The following is a 23,579-nucleotide window of genomic DNA, read 5'->3' as shown; positions in this document are numbered from 1 at the left end:
CATTCGAGCTGTCTCTCTCTCTCTCCGTGTCTCCGTGTGCTAGTCACGGCATTAAAATATCAGAGAGAGAGCGTTGTTCGCATTCTGCTTTTATGTACGTCGACTTATAATAGCCCGTTCTTAGCAGATGTGCGCGAACACAGAGAGTTAATGCTTCGGCATCTCGCTCGTTTAAGTCTTCAGGTCGACTGGGAAAGAGCAACTTTGCCCCGTGCAGAGGATCCTTTTTCTCAGTATGGAAATAAGACTCGATCGACTAATTGGCGTGTTTTATAAGAGCGCGCAACCTAGTCAGTTCTGACTTGCCTCGGTTTAATTCGAGGGAAGTACGCGGTCCCTCTGAAACAATTTCAGAAGCTCCTGGACATATGACAGCATGCTGCGGCTGTGACATCCGCCCGAGCTGCTTCATATGAGACCGCTTCAGCGTTGGCTTACGATCGAGTCTCGAGGAGAGCGTGGCACACCGACATACACCGTGTAAACATTACACCTGCGTGTCATCTCAATTTTTCCCCGTGGTAGACCCGGCATTTCCGATAGAAGATGTGCCCCTGAGGGGTCTCCTGGCATTCTGTATATTGCAATGCCCTCAGCACGGGATGATCAGCCACGTATGACGGGCTTGCAGTCTCAGGGGTGTGCATAGCACCCCAACTGCCGCGAGCGGTGCGCTGTATATCTGGGACTTGTACGCTCCGCTATGGAGATGCGAGGGAAGGATGTATTAGCCGACACCAATAACATTGCGACTGTTGCGTTATTTACCGTTAAGGCGGTTTTGCGCTCTCGTCACCTGTCGCATCTCGCTCGTCATCTCCTCCTTTGGAGTCAGAAGCATCTGAGGTCCCTTCGTGCCATTTACATCCCGGGTTCGCTCAATACAGCGGCAGACGCGCTTCCCGAGCTGCGCCCCCGGCGAATGGCGACTCCACCTCCAGACGGTCCAGCTAATTTGGAAGAAGTTCGGTTGTGCGTAGATAGATCTGTTTGCGTCGCCGGACGATACCCACTGTCGCCTATTTTATTCACTAACCGAGGGCAGCCTCGGCGTGGATGCGTTGGCACACAGCTGGCCGCGGGGGGTGCGTAAATACGCATTCCTTCCAGTGAGCTTTATTGCGCAGACACTGTGCAAAGTCAGGCAGGACGAGGAGAGCCTTTTATTAGTCGCCCCGTACTGGACTACCAGGAATTGGTTTTCAGAGTTAATGCTCCTCGCGACAGCCCCTCCCTGACGATTTCCCCTGAGGAAAGACTTTCTTTCTCAAGGAAGGGGCACATTATGGCACCCGCGCCCCGACCTGTGGGATTTCCATGTATGGTCGTTGAGCGCGCGCAAGGTTTAGGTGATTTATCGCAAGCAGTATCTAACACCATTGACGCGGTTCGAGCACCGTCCACAAGACGGAAACCTTTTTCGTCACCCGGTGCTCTTCGCAACGCGAGGACCCCAGAGAATGCCCATTAACATTGTGCTTTTATATCTTTAACATAGGTTAGATGGTAGGCTGTCCCTCCGCCATTAAAGTTGATATCGCCGCTATTTCTGCTCATCACTCTCTTATCAACGGCAGATCAGTTGGCCAGCATGATTTAGTTATTACATTTTAAGAGGCGCTCGCAGGCTAAACCCCTCGCGCCCTCCCTCTTTCCTCCTGAGACCTGTCCATGGTGCTGAAGCCTTCAGGTCTCCCTTTTGAGCCTTTGCAGTCTACGAGTCTGATGTTTTTATCAATGAAAACTCTGACCCTGATAGCATTGGCCTCCATGAAGAGAGTAGGGGATTTAAATGCATTCTCTGTTGACGATTCATGCTTTTAGTTTGGTCCTGCTGTCTCACTGAGACCCAGACCAGGCTACGTGCCCAAAGTTCCCACCACTCCCTTCAGAGATAAGGTGGTGAGCTTGCAAGCGCTGCCCCCGGAGGACGCAGACCCAACCATGGCTTTGTTGTGCCCCGTACGCGCACTGCGACTCTACGTGGATCGCACGCAAAGCCTCAGGACCTCAGACCAGCTCTTTGTTTGTTATGGTGGCCAGCAGAAAGGGAAAGCTGTCACTAAGCAGAGGATGTCTCATTGGATAGTTGATACTATCGCCCTGGCTTATAATCTTCAGGGTATTCCTTGCCCCTTTAATTTGAGAGCGCACTCCACACGGAGTGTTGCCTCATCTTGGGCTTTAGCTCGTGGTTCCTCGCTAACAGACATCTGTAGAGCTGCTGGTTGGGCGACACCTAATACGTTCACTAGATTTTACAGTGTTCGTATCGAGCCTGTATCCTCTCGTGTTCTTTCCTCACCAGGGGGAGCACGGAGAGCAGTCTCGCAGGTCGGCTTGCAGCCTCCAACTGATGCTTCATAACTGTGTCAGTATGGAAGGCCTTCAGAACAAAAATGCGTAATGGTTTGAATTGTTCTTCCTCCGCTGCCTTGGCAGCCTTTGTTGCGGAGCATTGGCTGTCAGCCTTTCACTAGCTGTATCCTCGAGAACCTACGTGTCTGGCTCGGGCTCCACATTGTGTCCCACCGGGTTCCTTTGTGAGTATTTTTCCGTGGGGTTAATCCTACCAGCCCACGTTTCCCTTAGCAGAGCACTGCTTTGCTTACACAGCCACGGCTGTCTTTATTCCTCAACTACGGTTGACTTCGCCCACCATTAGCCCTTAAGACGGGCGGTGGCTTCCGCAGCGTTCCTATCCCACTCAGGTAGGGCGCTTCCCAGTCGCTGGCACTTCTGTGGGGTTAAAGGAACATCTAGTGCCCGGCCTTCTGCCTTAAAACCTATCTCCTCCTCCTTAAGTGGAACCGGAGGGCTTTACGCAGACACTGGAAGAGGTCAGCCCCTAGTGGCGTTTTGGTAGGGATTCCCAATTCGTCGGTCACGACGTGACGTCGTAGTGACCGACTGAAAGGGAACGTCTCGGTTACGGATGTAACCCTCGTTCCCTGAAGGAGGGAACGGAGACGTCACGTCCCGTCGCCACAGGGCTGCTCCCTGCTGTTTATCGACCGGTCACTTTCTCCCGGCTTTCTCAGCGAAAAGAAGCTAATTTCCCTATTTGCACCTGCTGCTTATAAAGGCACCTGGCGGGGCGGCGCCAGCATTATGCAAATATCTCAATGCCAAGTTCATTGGCGTTTTAGTAGTATACGAAGCAGATTGGTCTCTCTAAGCGAGTTCCCAATTCGTCGGTCACGACGTGACGTCTCCGTTCCCTCCTTCAGGGAACGAGGGTTACATCCGTAACCGAGACGTTCTCATGCTTTTAAACTGAAGCCTTGTTTTGTTTAATGTTTCTCCACTTTATAGTTTTATTAGCTGGCTTTCCATAACACTGATGTTATGCACATGTTGAAGTATCGCATAAGAAACAAGTGATGGAAACACCACATTTCGAATAAAAATTAAAAAAAGTTTTTATGCTCGCTTGAGGTGGTTTTTGACTTGTACATTAAAGAGTAAATGTGAATATAATGAAAGATGGAAACACATTTGCTTACTGTCTGTCAGTAAACATCATAAATTATTTACTATAGTTTGCTCTGTAGAGTATTTGACATCATTTTCTATTCAAACAAAACCTTTGTGAAAGTGAAGTGTTTATAAAGTATTAAAAACAAAAACAACATACACCCTTACAAAAATTAACCATGGTTTTACTGCAGTTAAAATAACATGGTTACTGTAGTAAAACCATTGTAACCACAAAATAAAAAATAGTTAAATCATGGTTAGTGTAGTTAGTTCTGATAGTAATCAATACACCAAAAACATGGTTACTACACTGTTACCACAATAAATGGTTAATTTTAACCATTAAAGTAAAGGTGCTTAAACATCACAGAGAAATAAACAATTAAACAATGCAGTGAAATGATACCTCTGTCAAACATCAGTAGATAAATGTCAATGCATTTGTTCTTATGCAGTTACAGTATTTGACAACATGAATAAACTATAAGATCATGTATAGAGCAAAAGAGGACAGAAGTACAGCCAGCATAACACCATGTTACTCTATATTTAAAGTTTGGCACTTCTGTGTCTCTAACCCTTTCATTATTCATTACGGTCAAATTCAAAAAGTGATTTTCTTGCTACACATCCAGATTCAGCTCTCCATTAATTCATTTGATCTTACCGTGAACACTTGACAGGAACATGCTGATTGGATCTACACATACATTAAAAAACAACTTCAAACCCTTTCTCTCAAACAGTTTCTCTATAAAATAATGAAACTAACTGAAAGTAACTTTGCATTTTACTTTTATATTATTGCCTTCCTAGGATGAATCCCTTTGCTGTCTTCCTTACTTTTGTAGATTCACATTGGATAAAATAATCTGTTAAATCCTAAATAGTAAAAGCAATTAATCATCAAGTGTCATAATCATGCATGTATTCAGATGTATGGGTCGGTCAGTATTATAAAGATCTGATTCAGGTCTCTGCACAGTATACACAACAGTATATCAGCACTACATTCATGCATTTGGCTGCTACTTTTATTTAAAGTGACTTACACTAAACATTTGATTAGTAAGTGTGTTGACTGGGATTGAACCCATGACCTTCTGCGCTGCTAACACAAAACTGAGCTACAGGATCATATGAGTTCACAGGAACACACACAACAGACACATGATGTAGACAGATGATTTGATTTACTCACTTTACCGTGTGCACATTCTGTCCCGTCCACCGGAGGACCTTTCTTAGTCTTACAGAAGTATTGATTATCAGGATGGCTGCACCAAAGCTGTTTGCATGGGTCAAACGTGCGAAACTGAACAAAGACACAAAACTTTCAGTGAATTAAATCCTTTAACAGAAATATTACAGTACATTACACTGATTTTACTACAGTTAAAGGGTATTTCGTCTGCTTTAGGACTCACAGCTGTGCACATTTTATATCCCACACCAAAGTCAAAGCGACACTGCTCATCCATGGAATAATTTATCCCAGGAAGCTCAGTGAGTTTGGGCCATTTCAACTCAAACGGGTCATCCAGAAGACAGTCATATGAGCTGAAAGACAAACTAAAGCTGCCAACACTTTCTTCTGCTATTACACTGTAACACAATCATTCACAGTGCAGAATATGATTTAATGTGAATGAGATGTTATGACACATTTATCACTAATGCGGTCTGTACTGTATGTGTCTGATGTCATGACTATATGTATTAAATCATGTTTAGACAGGTTTACAGAGTTATGTCTTACTGGATGTATCTGCTGAGCTCTTGTTTGCTGCAGCGAGACCAGTGATATCTGTGAAAAGCTGCCTGGACCAATGGAGCCATTATACTGCCCATACTGGTCTCATCTGAACATCGGTTCCCCTGTCCATCATGTTCCATACCCAACCTAAACAAATCCAAAAACACCAGCAAACAATCACAACACTGGACCACAACAATTCAATTCAATTTTATTTATACTGTATAGCGCTTTTCACAATTAGTACTGTATTTTCCAGACTATAAGCCACACCGGAATATAAGCCGCATCATTCAAAAATGCGTTATTAAGACAAAATAACATATATAAGTCACGTAGCGTCGCGTTTATTTTAGGGCTGTCAAAAGATTAATCGCGATTAATCGCATCCAACATAAAAGTTTGTGTTTACATAGCATATGTGTGTGTACTGTGTATAAATATTATGTATATATAAATACACACACATTCATGTATATATTTAAGAAATATTTGCACTTAAATACTGTATATACATTTCTATAATTTATATTATATATAAATATAAATATTTTATATATAAATATAACAATTTTTTCTTAAATATATACATGATTGGGTGTGTTTTTATATATAAATAATAATTATACACAGTACACACACATATGTTATGTAAACACAAACTTTTATTTTGGATGCGATTAATCGCGATTAATCTTTTGACAGCCCTAGTTTATTTAGAAAATTATTTCACAAAATTCAAGCCGAAGAACAGACATTTTTATCTGGAAAGGCAAGTTATTCAACTAAACAATAGCAGACAGAACAGCAGGCTGAATAGATGTCCGTATGTTAAAGTAATATTATCAGTTATTTAAACGATAAACCATAGCATACTGAACTTACCTGGAAGGTTGAATAGTCTAAATTAACCGGACAAGCCAACTAGTGTGAAGTTTGCATACTCGTTATTCCACATTACTGAATCCATTGAATGACATAAATACAGAAGCAGCATATGGCGGACTATTGCAGCTGTAGACGGTAATGTTGTCTCTTGCCTCATATTTTCAAAATTAATTCATACTGACTTACAAGGCGAACCTGACTAAAAGACGCAGCACTAGCCAAGATATGAAAAAAACGCAGCTTATAGACCAGAAAATACAGTAATTGTTTCAAAGCAGCTTTACATTAATAGAAGCAGGGAAAAGCACAGAAAAATCGACAGACAACATAAGTAGCAAAATACAGCGACTATGAATAATCTTTACAATCTTGCGTGTTCATGATGTAACGTATACAAGAGGGTGCTAAGTTAAGGCAATGTCGGCTGACCCCCCAGGGTTGAAAATCCCCTAGGAGAAAAACCTCCCGGAGGGAAAAAAGTCCTAGGAGGAAAAAAAACCTTGGGAGAAACTGCGTGAAAAAAGACACTCATAGCATCTTCTGTCAACAATTTTCATCAATGCGAGAATGAGAGAGACTTATTTTGTATTATGTTTGTATTAAGCTGATGATTTGGAGTGTGTTACAGAAGTTGTCTGCTGACAGTAAATGTCTTTAATAACGGCAGTGTTTGATCTGAGTTTTTCACTCTCTATAAACACTGATGATTCATGCAGACATTATATGAGGAACTGGACCACAGAAAAGATCAACAGATGATTCACGTCTCTTCTGCAGGCCCTTAAAGGAGACATTTCACAAGACTTTCTTAAGATGTAAAATAAATCCTTGGATTCATCAGAGTACAAATGTGAAGTTCTAGCACAAAATATTATCATACAGATCATTTATTATAACATATTAAAATTGACACTTTATGAACTCATTTTGCACTTTAAATGCAAATGAGCTGATCTCTGCACTAAATGTCAGTGCCGTGGTTGGGTAGTGCAGATAAAGGGCGGTATTATTATAATAAGATCCCCTTCTGACATCACAAGGGGAGCCAAATTTCAATGAGCTATTTTTTCACATTTTTGCTGAGAATAGTTTACCAAAACTAAGTTACTGGGTTGATCTTTTTCACATTTTCTAGAAGCACTGGAGACCCAATTATAGCACTTAAACATGGAAAAAGTCTGATTTTCATGATATGTCCCATTTAAAAAAAAATGGGAAAGCAGAAAATGGAAAGCAGAAAAGATCTCTGTAAAGTGGCAGAATGAGCCGGTGGTCTCATGATCTCTGTCCTACAGGGGAAGCTGTTGAGCAGCTCAATATTCACAATTATCACCACAACCTCTCATGAACATAAGGTGTGAAACTAAACTGTATGTTAACATTTGTTGTGTTGATACAGAGAATGCTGGAAAAAGTTGATTGATCACTTAAGCCTGTTATCTTATGACCAGCATGAGACTTTTTTTTCATAAATATGTATAACCTGAGCACTTATATATGTGACATGGCTTAAAGATCCACTGAAGTGCCTTGAAACACACAGCTTTGCAAATAGCGATTAGTTTATCTTGAAACCAGGAATCTGATCGGAAGCTGAAGTGCATTAATGATACATAAAACTAATTGATCCGTATTTGCAAAAATTAGAGAACTTAAGTTTTGAATGCTTGAATGTTTTTGAGCAAATTGGCTATCTGTTTATATGATGCTTACATATTCATACTATAATCCTAAATAAATGTCAGTGTTGAATCCATGGTGACTTTACAGAATTACTAAAATATTTAAATTTTAAAACATTATTACATTTTTAACAGTAGTGTACAACTTCATAGTTATAAAAGTATAATCAGGATAAACTCACACGTGTCCGGTCTCATGCGCCACCACAAACGCAGATGAAAAGCCGTCTTCATGGTTGAGCGTACAGCTCCTCAGCGGGTGACACATGCCCGTTACCGGGGCGTAACCTAGGCGACAGAGATCAAAGTGAAATGATGAGAGCAGACGACATCTCTAATATTCGTTCTGTAAAACACTCAGTGGGTTACCGTCCAAAACTTCAAACAGATGAAGTTTTACGATCAAAGCGAACATGACCCCAAACTCAAAATCCTTCTCCAAGTTTTTGACACTGCTCTGTTAGCGACGATCTGTCTGTGTTTAAAACAGCTCATCTGAGCTTTCAACAAAATGGAAATCACACCAAACAATTACAACTTAAAAAAGACCATGCTGCCTTTCTATCACAGGTAGGCTTAGGCTACAAAGGCTCAGCTTTTATGATATCTTGATTTAAAGAAATGACCAGAATCCCAAAATGCACTGCGATGTGCTGAAATATATGATTATTATTTAAAAGACAGATTATTTTTCATTCAGTAGCAAAAATGATTCATAAAAAAAACTCGTAGTCTCAGTATACCGTAAGGGCTGTCAAAATTAACGTGTTAACGTAAATTCATTTTAACAACACAAATTTTATTAACGTCCAATTAATGCAATTTCTGTTTGACCCTTGGTTGGATAAATGAAAGTAAATCTTCATTAAACATCTAAAATAATCTTTATTTGTATGTTTTCTGAGACGTGTATTGTCCTAAATGCTTAACTAATAGAAAGATGTGTCTCCATTCACTTGCACATCTGAGATTTTGGTTTCGGTTTTAAAACCTGCAGGAATTAGAAAATAAAGTGCAGGACTTGCTTGGTATTAAAATAGTTATTAAAAGAGATAAAGTTCGGGACCTGATTGATGTTAAAAGAATTATTAAGGGAGATAAGACTCGAAAACGATCTTCCTCACGCTGACTGACACATATGAAGCATGGACACAGGCGCACGACCCCGATATATCCACACATAGACCGAATTACAGTTTAAAAAAAATATATCTGACAAAAATTAAAGCAGATATTATCTGTTATGTCTTAAGTAAATGTTTGATAAACTTTTGGGGAAAATATCTGATGTGTAAGATTATATTAGATCCTTAAGCTTTCTGTCTCAATGTCAATCAAACAATAAAAGAAATACAAAATTGAACATATATAGATATTGTTTTTCAAAATTAACTTAGCTGACTCTTTCACTAATAATACAAAATACTGATATATTTGCATAAAGCATCCATATTTGCCTATGCCTATGTTGATTAGAGTATTAAAAACTTGAAAAGTGTTAAATCAAGGTAAATAAAAATAAAAATGTGCGATTAAGTTGTGATTAATCACGAGTTAACTCATGACAATCATGCGATTAATCTATTTTAATTGATTGACAGCCCTATTAAAATGTTTAAGTCACAATCTGAACATAGTTTTTTTATGTTAATATCAGGACATTTCTAAAAAAACAATTTTAAAAGAAGCCAGAGGTCTAAGCTTTAGCTTATATTTTTATAGCTTTAAGCCTCGCTCAGGAGCACAAGCGCCTGTTAAGCAGTAGCTTCATCTTTCAATCGCACACAACAGGACAGAAGACACACAAACATCACAGAAAGCACGAGACAAACAGAGACAAACTTCACTCGATCAAGAGATGTGCAGTGCACAGCTGAGACCGGCCGCTCCAGACTCTTTTCAGGATTTCATGCTAATTACATGGACAGTCTTTGGCATGCAGATGAAAAGCAGAAGATGCAAAATATGACAAGCTTTCCTATGCAAAAACAAAAACTGTTCAAACCGGTATAGAATAAGCTGGTCTTTCCAAGACCCCACTAAACCAGCAAGCCGGACCTATTATTCGACTCGGTTGTGATGCATTAGTTAAAAAGCGCTTAGACAGTCAGATGTGTTTTAACTGTTTTGTTAAAGCACCAATAACGGTTCAGCCGGTCCAGCATCCTTTGATCACATCAGTGATAATTTAACCATGAAGGATGCTAAATGTTATTGGATATTTGACATCACCAGATCAGAAAGCGTTTGCATAAGAAAGCAAGTGTTGCAGCTAGCGGCCCGTTTATCTGACATCACATCTGCAGGAGAACACTGAAACTCAAGCTGATGTAAGCTTTCACAGCTGTAATGGCAGGACACATTATGATGTTATGTTAGGACATCAGCCAACTGTCTTGTTAAGATAATACTGTTTTACTTAACACGTGACACAAACAGATGATCTTTAATGCAATCATGCACAAATAAAGCCATGTTTCTCACAACACCAGCTGCATCCCTGTTAACACGTAAATATTTTCACATTGTTAAGTTTAAGACAGGAAATGACATCATTATCATGTGGTGGAAGGTCATGTCAATAATGTTGTGTGTACACAAATGTTCACTGTATTTGTCAATAGTCACATCTATACTGTATGTATCTATATTCAGGCTCAGAATCAGAGTTCAGTCTTAGTACGAGAGTGTGATGTTTGCCTTCAGGGGTAAAAGGTTGCGGTTTGAATACAGCAGGACGCGCCCGCTGCCATGTTATGACTTAAACAAAACCTGAAGCCATAGTAACAGAAGAGAAAACAGCTTTAAATGATCGCCTCTTACACATCACACAAGCATCTCAAAACCTACAACATCCATCGAAGAAATCTTACAGCACTTCAAAGAGAAAAAGGTGAGCAGGTGAAGATCATAAAACAAACTCTTGAATTACAATCACCCAAAAATTATTTACACATTTTAAAAATAAAGTGCATGACTAATGAAAGACGACGTTCATTCTATAACAATCTGTTTTTATCACACTTTACATTTCTTTTCAGGTTGTTATTTGCATTCATTATTATTCTGAATCTAATTTATGTATGTCAAGAAAAACACAAGTTTATCATTGGCATTAACATATTTCTACTGTAAATGCAGTTCATTTCTTAAATAACATTTATTTAATTCAGTTATGGACCTTGTCAGGGCAGAGAAAATATTTACTTTTATAAATCTGTGAGGAAAAATTACCTACAGTCAGTTTAAAGGATTACTCCACTTTCATAAAAAATCCTGATAATTACTCACCCCCATAAGATTATGTTTGTCTTCCTTTGTTCAATTGAAAAGAAATTAAAAACATTTCAGGATTTTTCTCCATATAGTGGGCTTCAAAGCACTCTAAATGATTCCAACAGGACATAAGAGTCTTACTCATTTAGTGATAAAATCATCATTTTCACCAAGAAAATATTAAAGTACTTTTTAACCGCAACTTCTCGTCTTGCACTAAACGTGTGACTTATGTGAAACTACCAATCCTTTGTATACAACTGTGGAGAAAGAGGAGCATTCAGATGTTGTTGTATGTGTAATACTTATTAATGTCTTTGTGTCCATTTATTGTTTAAATGGTCCACAAGAAGTGTGCATTTTACATACAGTGGTGTGAAAAAGTGTTTGCCCCCTTACAGATTTTTTTCCTTAACTCGCATGTTTCTCACTCTTTAATAGTTCAGATCTTAAAATTTTTTTGATCTCTTGAATGAGTTATCGCTGCGCTCTTGGGATAATTTTGGAAAATTCACCACTGTTCCATGTTTTCGCCATTTGTGGAATCCACAAATTGGATGGATTTTTCAAGTGGAATGTGGATAATGACTCTCACTAGATACGTTTACATGCACAACATTTTGTCAATCCGACTGAATTTTATACGATTGAAGGTTACAACGATACAGTTTACATGCACCCTAAACATCTGATTTAAATGTTCGTTTACAAGTACATTATATAGAATCCGAACCAAACGTCTGCGCAAGCTCACAGCCAGGGTTGCCAGATTCCCGTATAGAACCATCCCAAATGGAAATTTAAAACTATCTCAAAAGCATCCCAATGACTATTCACAGGCCAAATACCAATAACTAAGCAACAAAATTATTTCATATTTAACCCACAGAAAACAAACAACTGCTTAAAACAGTTTAAACAGTAGCAAAAATTTAAACTCGAAAAAAAGGCAGAGGACTTGGCAACGCTACGCTGCGGACAGCCTCTCTCTTTGAGTTCACGCTTTATCTCTGGATTAAAGTCAAAGCGGAGTTATAATATTAATAAAAGACGTGAACTTGAGCACAAATGTTCTGCACATGTGCACGAGGTATTTTTGCATCCGATTGAGAAAATACTACGATTCACGCGTTTACATGCTTACTTTTCTCCTGCTGATCGGATCACAGATTGGAGTACACCACCCCCTTCAATAAGATCCAAATTTGCATCCAATCGTCTTCAATCGTATTGATTAAAGTGTTTACATGAAGGCTTTTCAATACAATTACAAATGGATTATTTTGTTGCATGTTAAAGTCCCTACTGTGGTTTTGCTTTATTTTTACCTTTTCTAGACTGACAAATCTCAATTACTTTCTTTCTCATTTGTTCCTGAATTTCTTTGGATCTCAACATGATGTGTAGCTTTTGAGGATCTTTTGGTCTACTTTACTTTGTCAGGCAGGTCCTGTTGAAGTGATTTCTTGATTACAAACAGGTGTGGCAGGAATCAGGCCTGGGTGTGGCTGGAGAAACTGAACTCAGGTGTTATAAACCACAGTTAAGTTATTAGTTATGGGGAGGGGGGCATTGAACCTGTAAACTGTTGAGCTCCATTACAGTCCACTATATGGAGAACAATCCTGGAATGTTTTCCTCATAAAACGAAAAAAAAAGAAAGACATCAGTCACTGGTTAGATCAGTCAAGAAACGGGATGCCCCATACCGGACAAATCAATTTAGCCCAAAATACAGGACGTCCCAGCAACCCTGACTATCTGTCACTCACAGCACTCACAATCAATCAATCTACCCTGAATAAAGTCCATAGTGATTAAACAAATGATTGATTAGTGATTTCTAAACCTACTTGGTTTTTAACGTCATGCATACAAAAAACTATTCAGCACTATGAAAAAAGTTTAGGATATTAGTATAAACGGATGTTGGGAGGTCACAACTACTAATAGAAACATTTTCATTTTCTTCTACATGCCAAAAACTCTCCTTCGCCACAAGGCGGTTAAAGAGTATTTTTGGTTGTTACAGGTTGGCGCTCATGTCCGGATCATACGATCAAGATTTAGGATCTCTCGATCATTGTTCCAGTATCATGATGTCAACCATTAAAGAAGAGATTTAGTGTGAAGCACTTACTCTGCACAGCCTCGATCGAGAGAGACACAGTACCTTGCATACCTGCGGGACCAAAATCTTGCCTGGTGAGGAAGATGGCGTGGTCGTGGTGTTCGGCGTGATCTGGGTCGAGTTTCTGCTGGCTGTTGGCCCAGCGACACACCTGCTCCAGACTCCGAGCCGGATTCCCGCGCTCAATCAGACTGACAGACTTACAGAGACAAACAAACATCAGTAGAAATCAGTAAAGATGAACATCCAGACTGGTTTTGTTTAGACCTGTGGCTCTCGGCTTCTGGCTCATAAAGCAAAACCGGTTAAGAATTAATGCTTTACACCAGACCAAACATAAACACAGACTCTTAGTCTCAACTGTGCACATTGAGTGTTACCATATGCAAAACTAAGTGAAGCTTTCAGACGCTCAAGATCCCCAAAACAAAGATCTCAATATAAACTCAAGATCTGAGCTCTTCTATCTCTATTACTACATCTTAACAATTGACTCAAATGTCTACTAAGGACTTTTATGAGACACACCGTTGACACTTGTTGATTCTTAAAGTTCCTGTGTGCTTTTAACTTTCATGAAGCATAAAAGAGGAATTAAAATGTCATCAAGGAACTGGACGGGGTATTTTAGGACATGCAGTCACTTGTTTATCATGAAGATTCTGCCAGGACGTGATGCTGACAGACCGTATGTTTGTATTCAGCTCCAGACTAAACACACGAGACCTTGGATAGACCTGAACCATAACATCAATCATTATAACAGATATATGATCTTAAAGAACAGAACTGCTGGACACTTATCAACTCATTTTTCAATTAAATTCATTGAGTTAACACTTACACATTTCATTTTCACTAATCATTTAGCTGCTGTGGTGGGCGAACTGTTAAATGCATCTCATTGGCTTTAGAAAAGCTATTTAAATATAGAGATTATTTTACAGTATGATACAGTTAACAGGATTGAATCATCTGACTGTTTGTTTACATATACAGTACAGGCCAAACGTTTGGACACACTTGACTAAAATGTTAACTATGATTTTAAAAATCTTTTAATCTGAAGGTGTATGGTTAAATGCATGAAATTACGTTTGTAGAAAAAACTATACCTGTGTCAAACAGATAAATTCCTGTAATTAGAAAACTAAAATTTTATTTTAAAATATTATTTTTTAAATAGATGACTTGCACTGAATATTACAGAAAAAGCAGCAAATAAGAGCCCAGATTAAATGTGAAGTCCTTTAATATTCTTTAAAATGCAGTCTAAAGTAAAACTTCAAGAAGCTTCTTGATAAAATGACACGAGTATGGTTTTGCACTTTCTAGGCAAAGGGTGACTGCACTTCAGATGCTAAAATATAACAGAGTTTTGTTTATTTTGGATGCTTTCAGTCACCAACATAATTACCACAATTGCATTTGTGTTATGCCATAGTTTGGACGAGTTTATTATTATTCTGTTATGTGGATAACAATAATCACTGTTCTGATGGGCAGAAATGATTTCCTAATCTTTATTTATGTATTTGGGTTTTCTTAAAACAGCATGCAAAAATTGTATTTATTTTTTTACATGAAAAACAAGTTGCAACATGATGGGCAGAAACACAATAAAAATAAAAATTTCAAAACAAAATAATACAAAAATAACAAATCTCTTCAGTGACATAAACAGAAAAGTGTGTCTGTATTTCTATACGGCAAAGAAATATATTTCTTTGGTCAAAAATATGTTTTAAATATATGCTAAATACAGAAAGTAAAGCTTAATTTAATAAATTTGTACAGTTGAAAATATATTTAATTTGAACCTTTTCAAACAAATTATGTTTACTGGTTTGTAACATACAAAGTTTTTCTTCCAATGCAATGTGAATATAAATGCTTTAAAATATATTTCAACATATACAAAAAATTGACAAAAAATATATTGGTGAAAAATACATTTTTGTAAACATATTTTAAAATATATTTCAGTATCAGTACATATGTTTTTTGGCCTTTTTTGTATATTTTGATTTTTTTTGCCGTCTAATACAAACATGTACACACACACACACACACACACACACATTCTGGTTTCCATGTTTTGTGGGGACATTCCATAGACATAATTCATTTTATACCATACAAAAAGTATATTCTATTCCCCTTACCTACCCCATTCCCTAACCCCAACCATCACAGAAAACTTTCTCCTACTTCACATTTTCAAGAAACATCATGGGCTCTATCTTGCACCCAGCGCAATTGACTTTGTCAGTGACGCATGTATAATTCGTATTTTGCACCGGCGCACAGCGTGTTTTTCCCTCCACAGACGCACGTCGGCAAACTAGGGAATGAACTTGCGCTCCCTGGGCGGTTCAGCGCAAAAAAAGAGGCGTGTTGCGGCGCAAACCATCCCTGATGCTATTTTGCAGTTTCAAAAAACAATTGCGCCACTGACCAGAAAAAAAAAGTTTAAAGTCAGTGGCGCGTTGCGCGTTGTTCATTATGCTATTTTAAGGGCTCATGCTTGACCATAATGTATAGCGTGCACAACGCGCATACACTTTGCTTATCTAATCTGCACAGATGCAACAGTTATTTTTGCAAATCATAAATTGTTACACTAAAAAATATTAATACACGAGATAAGGGGAATCATAGTGGTGAGCATTGTAGTGATAGTTCTCCCAAGGGTTTTTCCCTCCTAGGACTTATTTTTCCTCGGATAAAAGCCCGGGGTTTTTTTTTCTCCTAGGGGGTTTTTCACCCCGGGGAGGCAGCCTTTTTGGGCTTTACCTAGCTTCCTCTTCTATACGTTGCTTTAGTACTACGTGCACTTATAATATTGAGTCATAGCCGCAGAAAATTTAACTGCTCATGCTATCATGTATTTTGTTGTGCTATCTGTCGTTTTTCTGTGCTTTTCACTGCTTCTATTTATGTAAAGCTGCTTTGAAACAATTGACTTTTGTGAAAAGCGCTATATAAATAAAATTGAATTGAATTGAATTGAATAGTTTTTATTTATTGTGTGGCTGCGTTAAAAAATTCTCATGCAAATAACGATTAAAATATTTTCATAAGTTTGTTGTGTGGCTGTATTTTATGTAAATAAAAATTAAAATGTTTTCATAAGAAACCTTAATGTATATGAACTTGATTTGTAAGAGTACTTTGGGGTTGGACCTTGCTTGCGTTTCTTGGGTCCGATTTCAAAGCCCCCAAACCCTTTCAGCGGTGAGGGTGGACGCAGCGATGTCCTCTGCTGGCGTCTGTGTAGACGCAGATCCACCTCCGGTTACACAGCGTGCCCGATTTATGCTACCAAGCTTGGGATTCCCCCGTCTCCTGACATCATTGTAGCGCTTGCCGCAACGATGAGGATGCCAGCTGATGAGACAATTGTGGCTATTTCCTCTCACGCCTGTTTAACCTACGCTGATTTGGGCAGGTTTCTCCTATCCCCATACAAAACAACTTCTCTGTCTTTGACTGCTCTTACAAGAACGTGGGTCTCCTCGGCTGTAAACCGCTCCTGAAGTACGCCTGGTAAATCCGTCATAATAATAGCAACCCGCCATGGAACTTGCACCCTTGCGTTTAAAGGGAATGTTGGATAGCGTTCTGATTGGTTTATTTGACGTTACGCCCAAACCACACCTATGAATAATGAACCTACTTCAGACAAACCCCTTATTGATTTGCGCCCGGCGCAAGAGTTATTTCTCATGCCGGGAAAATAGCAACAGCGCCCAAGATCCGCCCACAAACTCACTTGCGCGTTGCGCTTCGTACTTGCGTTTCAGATCGTTAAAATAGGGCCCCATTTTGTTTGATTTATAAGCTTGTTTCCTCATGAGGACATCAAAATGACAATTGGTCCCCACAATGTGATAAATACCAGGTACACACACACACACACACACACACACACACACACACAAACATTTATTAATTTAAAACATCAAAACAAACTGTGGTTTATTATTTGAGTCTTATGATCTGTGAGAGTAATGTGTGACTGAATGTCTGATGTTTGACTGTCTGATCTCTGCAGGAGCTATGTGACTTTACACAAGAGACTTTCGACTCTCTAATACATCCAGTCGAGCTGTGCAAACTGTAATTTTAATATTTCAATGTCACTCTTCAATGCACTTCAGAAGGATAACAAGCGTCACTCACCTGACGATAGCCCACCAATATCATACGAACCAGAACAACGTTGATGTTAGTTCCCAGAGATTCATCATGATAGATTTCATCTACCTGTAAGATACAAAAAATACAAAAAGCAGTGTTAAAACATCCAACCAACAACAAATCAACATGACACAACATCCAAATATCTTCTGAGAATGTAAAAAAGAAATGACAGTGGCACATCAAGTGTACACAATAAAACAAATGCAGCACAGCACAGTGTGAGTCTACAGTAAACAGCACACTGACAAATAACATCCTGCAGGTGTCTGAAACAAGCAATAAAACACCAACAGCTGTGAGGAGAAATATGAGCTGCTGCCATCAGACTCTTACAGACGTCACATTACTGTACAGACAGTTCTGAACACAGATTTATGTGATGTTTTTATACTGTAAGAGCAATGTTTTACCAACCATCTGCATCTGGATTTGTGTGTCATGTGTCTTGCTCAATTGTTATAAGGTAAGTTACTGCACACAAATAAATTATCAAAATTTAGATATATGCATTTAGTTCCACTTACTCAATTATTTTTAGTTACCTTAGCACAATTAAATTAAGTTGATCTGAGAAAAAATTAGTTAAATTCACAAATGCTATATTATTTTATCATGTTAGTTCTTCTTAAATGCTAAGCATGTCGGGAACTGGAAACCCCCACCCATTATTACCTGTATTGCTTTAATACAACACAAATTATTAATGTAGACCTAACTTAAATGAGTAAAGTTCACAAAGGTTGATTTGACCCTTATAGGTTGTTGAGGCCATTTTTTGTCTTAATTTAGCCACAACTTTGTCGGTGTTTCAGCAAATGAAAAGATTTTTGGTGACAAATTATATTATAAATAATATAATATTGACACATATTTTGAGAAAATGCTTTGAAATATTTTCAAAAACTTAACAACACTAAAGCCTACTAAAGGGTTAACGGTGCCACATGATAATCAACAGTAAAAATGAAACATTTTACCTCTTAGCAAAAAGAAAAAACGCAAACAATCAAGAATTCATGATAATAATGTGTCATGGCTTTGCAATTAGAAAATTACTTAAAAAGGAAGTCAATGAGGCAAAAAAGCCACAAACAACTAATTAGGGAGAAAAAAATAAAACTGATGCTGCACAAATCTTTTTACCAATCTTTGACATGCCCAAAGAAAAAAAGTCATTTTGTGTGTTTTTTCCTCAAATCAGTGACACCACTTATGAACTTGGCAATTAAAGTTAAAATCCTGGAATTTTTGTAAACATTTGGGAGTTTTGATCAGTACTGAGGTTGATAAATAGTTATGCAAAAAAATTAAAAACAAAATCATCTAATACATTTTTACAGCAGTTGAATTTATTTGCTTTTTGGTACACAGATATCCCGAAAGGGTCGTGAATTTGAACAACCCACAAGGGTTAAACACTTAATACACCTACAAACCACTTAATAGTTTTCATTAAAACCAAAAACGATGGAGCCAATGGTGTATTGGGCAGCGCTCCGACATGTGGTGCTTTTGCACTTTCGGCGAACAAAGTCGATTCCCGACTCGTGGTCATTTGCAGATCCCTCTCTCCTCCCTGTACTTTCCTGTCCTATCCTCATTTACTGTTAAATAAAGGCAAAATGGCCAAAAAATATAACTTAAAACAATATTGTAATACATTAAATTAGCAAAAATAACGTTAAAAATCCCTGTGCAGAAAACCTCACAACAAAACTGATATAAGAGTCTAGAAGTCAAATCTGACTCTATGTTTATTTGATTCTGGTGTTAATTATGTGCAATGTCTTCTTCAAACATCGGCAAGCGTCTGCCACAATTTGTTATTATGCAATGACAAAAAATGCCGGTTCAGACCACAGGCTGACGTATAACACACAGTTAATGAGACTCTTGTGTGGAATTTAAACAAAATTGCAGCATCCGCAACACATGCCTGCACGACTACACGCTCCAACTGCGGCCTTGGATCTGTCTGGTGCGCACGCATGCAGCCAAAGAGAAATCAGAAGATTTTTCCATTAATCTATGGTTGAACAAAGATTCAAACACATTATCCTTCTGAAATATCAACATGCCTGTGTGCAAACGAGGTCATGGAGTTTACAAATCCGTTGTGGTTAAACACACAACCGTCATTTCCTCTGTGTGTTGTTTGTGTGCCTGATGATGGTTTGGCTTAGTGTGATTGAAATTTAACAGCGGTGAAGATTGAAGATCAGGCTGAAGGTTATGGGTAAGATAACACTGAAGGTTATCATTTCTTGAGGTACACTCCTAAAAAAATCACTTTTTTTGCATTTTGCACTTCTATGTTCCCTAAAATCACCATTTTGCACCGCCATGTTCCATAAAGTTCGCCATTTTGCACTGCCATGTTCCATAACTTGCCATTTTGTACAGCCATGTTCCATAAAGTCGTCATTTTGCACCGCCATGTTCCATAAAGTTCGCCATTTTGCACCGCCATGTTCTCTAAAGTCGTCATTTTGCACCGCCATGTTCTCTAAAGTCGTCATTTTGCACCGCCATGTTCTCTAAAGTCGTCATTTTGCACTGCCATGTTCTCTAAAGTTCGCCATTTTGCACTGCCATGTTCTCTAAAGTCGCCATTTTGCACCGCCATGTTCTCTAAAGTCGTCATTTTGCACCGCCATGTTCTCTAAAGTCGTCATTTTGCACCGCCATGTTCTCTAAAGTCGCCATTTTGCACCGCCATGTTCTCTAAAGTCGTCATTTTGCACCGCCATGTTCTCTAAAGTCGCCATTTTGCACCGCCATGTTCTCTAAAGTCGTCATTTTACACCGCCATGTTCCCTTAAGTCGTCATTTTGCACCGCCATTTTCCCTAAAGTCGTCATTTTGCACCGCCATGTTCTCTAAAGTCGCCATTTTGCACCGCCATGCTCTCTAAAGTCGTCATTTTGCACCACCATGTTCTCTAAAGTCGTCATTTTGCACCGCCATGTTCTCTAAAGTCGTCATTTTGCACCACAATGTTCACTAAAGTCATCATTTTGCACCGCCATGTTCTCCAAAGTAGTCATTTTGCACCACCATGTTCTCTTAAGTCGCCATTTTGCACCGCCATGTTCTCTAAAGTCGTCATTTTGCACAGCCATGTTCTCCAAAATCGTCATTTTGCACCGCCATGTTCCATAAAGTCGCCATTTTGCCCCGCCATGTTCCCCAAAGTCGTCATTTTGCACCACCATGTTCTCTTAAGTCGCCATTTTGCACGCCAAGTTCTCTAAAGTCATCATTTTGCACCACAATGTTCCCTAAAGTCATCATTTTGCATCGCCATGTTCTCCAAAGTCGTCATTTTGCACAGCCATGTTCTCCAAAATCGTCATTTTGCACCGCCATGTTCCATAAAGTCGCCATTTTGCCCCGCCATGTTCCCTAAAGTCGTCATTTTGCACCGCCATGTTCTCTAAAGTCGTCATTTTGCCCAGCCATGTTCTCTAAAGTCGTCATTTTGCCCAGCCATGTTCTCTAAAGTTGTCATTTTGCACCACCATGTTCCCTAAAGTCATCATTTTGCACCACCATGTTCCCTAAAGTCGCAATTTTGCACTGCCATGTTCTCTAAAGTCGTCATTTTGCACCGCCATGTTCTCTAAAGTCGTCATTTTGCACCGCCATGTTCTCTAAAGTCGTCATTTTGCACCACAATGTTCCATAAAGTCATCATTTTGCCCAGCCATGTTCTCTAAAGTCGTCATTTTGCACCGCCATGTTCTCTAAAGTCGTCATTTTGCACCACAATGTTCCCTAAAGTCATCATTTTGCACCACCATGTTCCCTAAAGTCGCAATTTTGCACCGCCATGTTCTCTAAAGTCGTCATTTTGCACCGCCATGTTCTCTAAAGTCGTCATTTTGCACCACAATGTTCCCTAAAGTCATCATTTTGCACCACCATGTTCCCTAAAGTCGCAATTTTGCACCGCCATGTTCTCTAAAGTCGTCATTTTGCACCACAATGTTCCATAAAGTCATCATTTTGCACCACCATGTTCTCTAAAGTCGTCATTTTGTACCACCATGTTCCCTAAAGTCATCATTTTGCACCACCATGTTCCCTAAAGTCGCAATTTTGCACCGCCATGTTCTCTAAAGTCGTCATTTTGCACCACAATGTTCCATAAAGTCGCCATTTTGCACCGCCATGTTCTCTAAAGTCGTCATTTTGCACCACAATGTTCCCTAAAGTCATCATTTTGCATCGCCATGTTCTCCAAAGTCGTCATTTTGCACAGCCATGTTCTCCAAAATCGTCATTTTGCACCGCCATGTTCTCTAAAGTCGTCATTTTGCCCAGCCATGTTCTCTAAAGTCGTCATTTTGCCCAGCCATGTTCTCTAAAGTTGTCATTTTGCACCACCATGTTCCCTAAAGTCGCAATTTTGCACCGCCATGTTCTCTAAAGTCGTCATTTTGCACCGCCATGTTCTCTTAAGTCGTCATTTTGCACCACAATGTTCCATAAAGTCGTCATTTTGCCCAGCCATGTTCTCTAAAGTCGTCATTTTGCACAGCCATGTTCTCCAAAATCGTCATTTTGCACCGCCATGTTCTCTAAAGTCGTCATTTTGCCCAGCCATGTTCTCTAAAGTCGTCATTTTGCTCAGCCATGTTCTCTAAAGTTGTCATTTTGCACCACCATGTTCCCTAAAGTCGCAATTTTGCACCGCCATGTTCTCTAAAGTCGTCATTTTGCACCGCCATGTTCTCTAAAGTCGTCATTTTGCACCACAATGTTCCATAAAGTCGTCATTTTGCCCAGCCATGTTCTCTAAAGTCGTCATTTTGCACCGCCATGTTCTCTAAAGTTGTCATTTTGCACCACAATGTTCCCTAAAGTCATCATTTTGCACCACCATGTTCCCTAAAGTCGCAATTTTGCACCGCCATGTTCTCTAAAGTCGTCATTTTGCACCGCCATGTTCTCTAAAGTCGTCATTTTGCACCACAATGTTCCATAAAGTCGTCATTTTGCCCAGCCATGTTCTCTAAAGTCGTCATTTTGCACCGCCATGTTCTCTAAAGTCGTCATTTTGCACCACAATGTTCCCTAAAGTCATCATTTTGCACCACCATGTTCCCTAAAGTCGCAATTTTGCACCGCCATGTTCTCTAAAGTCGTCATTTTGCACCGCCATGTTCTCTAAAGTCGTCATTTTGCACCACAATGTTCCCTAAAGTCATCATTTTGCACCACCATGTTCCCTAAAGTCGCAATTTTGCACCGCCATGTTCTCTAAAGTCGTCATTTTGCACCACAATGTTCCATAAAGTCATCATTTTGCACCACCATGTTCTCTAAAGTCTTCATTTTGTACCACCATGTTCCCTAAAGTCATCATTTTGCACCACCATGTTCCCTAAAGTCGCAATTTTGCACCGCCATGTTCTCTAAAGTCGTCATTTTGCACCACAATGTTCCATAAAGTCGTCATTTTGCACCGCCATGTTCTCTAAAGTCGTCATTTTGCACCACAATGTTCCCTAAAGTCATCATTTTGCATCGCCATGTTCTCCAAAGTCGTCATTTTGCACAGCCATGTTCTCCAAAATCGTCATTTTGCACCGCCATGTTCTCTAAAGTCGTCATTTTGCCCAGCCATGTTCTCTAAAGTCGTCATTTTGCCCAGCCATGTTCTCTAAAGTTGTCATTTTGCACCACCATGTTCCCTAAAGTCGCAATTTTGCACCGCCATGTTCTCTAAAGTCGTCATTTTGCACCGCCATGTTCTCTTAAGTCGTCATTTTGCACCACAATGTTCCATAAAGTCGTCATTTTGCCCAGCCATGTTCTCTAAAGTCGTCATTTTGCACAGCCATGTTCTCCAAAATCGTCATTTTGCACCGCCATGTTCTCTAAAGTCGTCATTTTGCCCAGCCATGTTCTCTAAAGTCGTCATTTTGCCCAGCCATGTTCTCTAAAGTTGTCATTTTGCACCACCATGTTCCCTAAAGTCCCAATTTTGCACCGCCATGTTCTCTAAAGTCGTCATTTTGCACCGCCATGTTCTCTAAAGTCGTCATTTTGCACCACAATGTTCCATAAAGTCGTCATTTTGCCCAGCCATGTTCTCTAAAGTCGTCATTTTGCACCGCCATGTTCTCTAAAGTCGTCATTTTGCACCACAATG

General features: G+C 39.3%; 1 protein-coding gene across 2 annotated transcripts in view; it reads right to left on the bottom strand.

Moving 5' to 3' along the window:
- adamts14 (ADAM metallopeptidase with thrombospondin type 1 motif, 14) overlaps positions 1–23,579 on the bottom strand; it is a 70,609-nt gene that overhangs the window by 20,827 nt on the left and 26,203 nt on the right. Inside the window, exons 5-10 of one of the 2 annotated variants that reach the window (XM_065272799.2) lie at positions 17,399–17,482; positions 13,265–13,412; positions 7,989–8,094; positions 5,240–5,383; positions 4,908–5,040; positions 4,682–4,795 (exon numbers count right to left, since the gene is read on the bottom strand). In XM_065272799.2, coding sequence (XP_065128871.2) covers positions 4,682–4,795; positions 4,908–5,040; positions 5,240–5,383; positions 7,989–8,094; positions 13,265–13,412; positions 17,399–17,482 — 729 coding nt within the window. Of the gene's footprint in view, positions 1–4,681; positions 4,796–4,907; positions 5,041–5,239; positions 5,384–7,988; positions 8,095–13,255; positions 13,413–17,398; positions 17,483–23,579 lie in introns of both variants that reach the window. The other variant, XM_065272798.2, reaches the window with a different exon arrangement.

This window comes from Paramisgurnus dabryanus, chromosome 1 (genome assembly GCF_030506205.2).
Source record: "Paramisgurnus dabryanus chromosome 1, PD_genome_1.1, whole genome shotgun sequence".
NCBI lineage: Eukaryota > Metazoa > Chordata > Actinopteri > Cypriniformes > Cobitidae > Paramisgurnus > Paramisgurnus dabryanus.
This window is presented reverse-complemented; position numbering and strand designations above follow the sequence as displayed.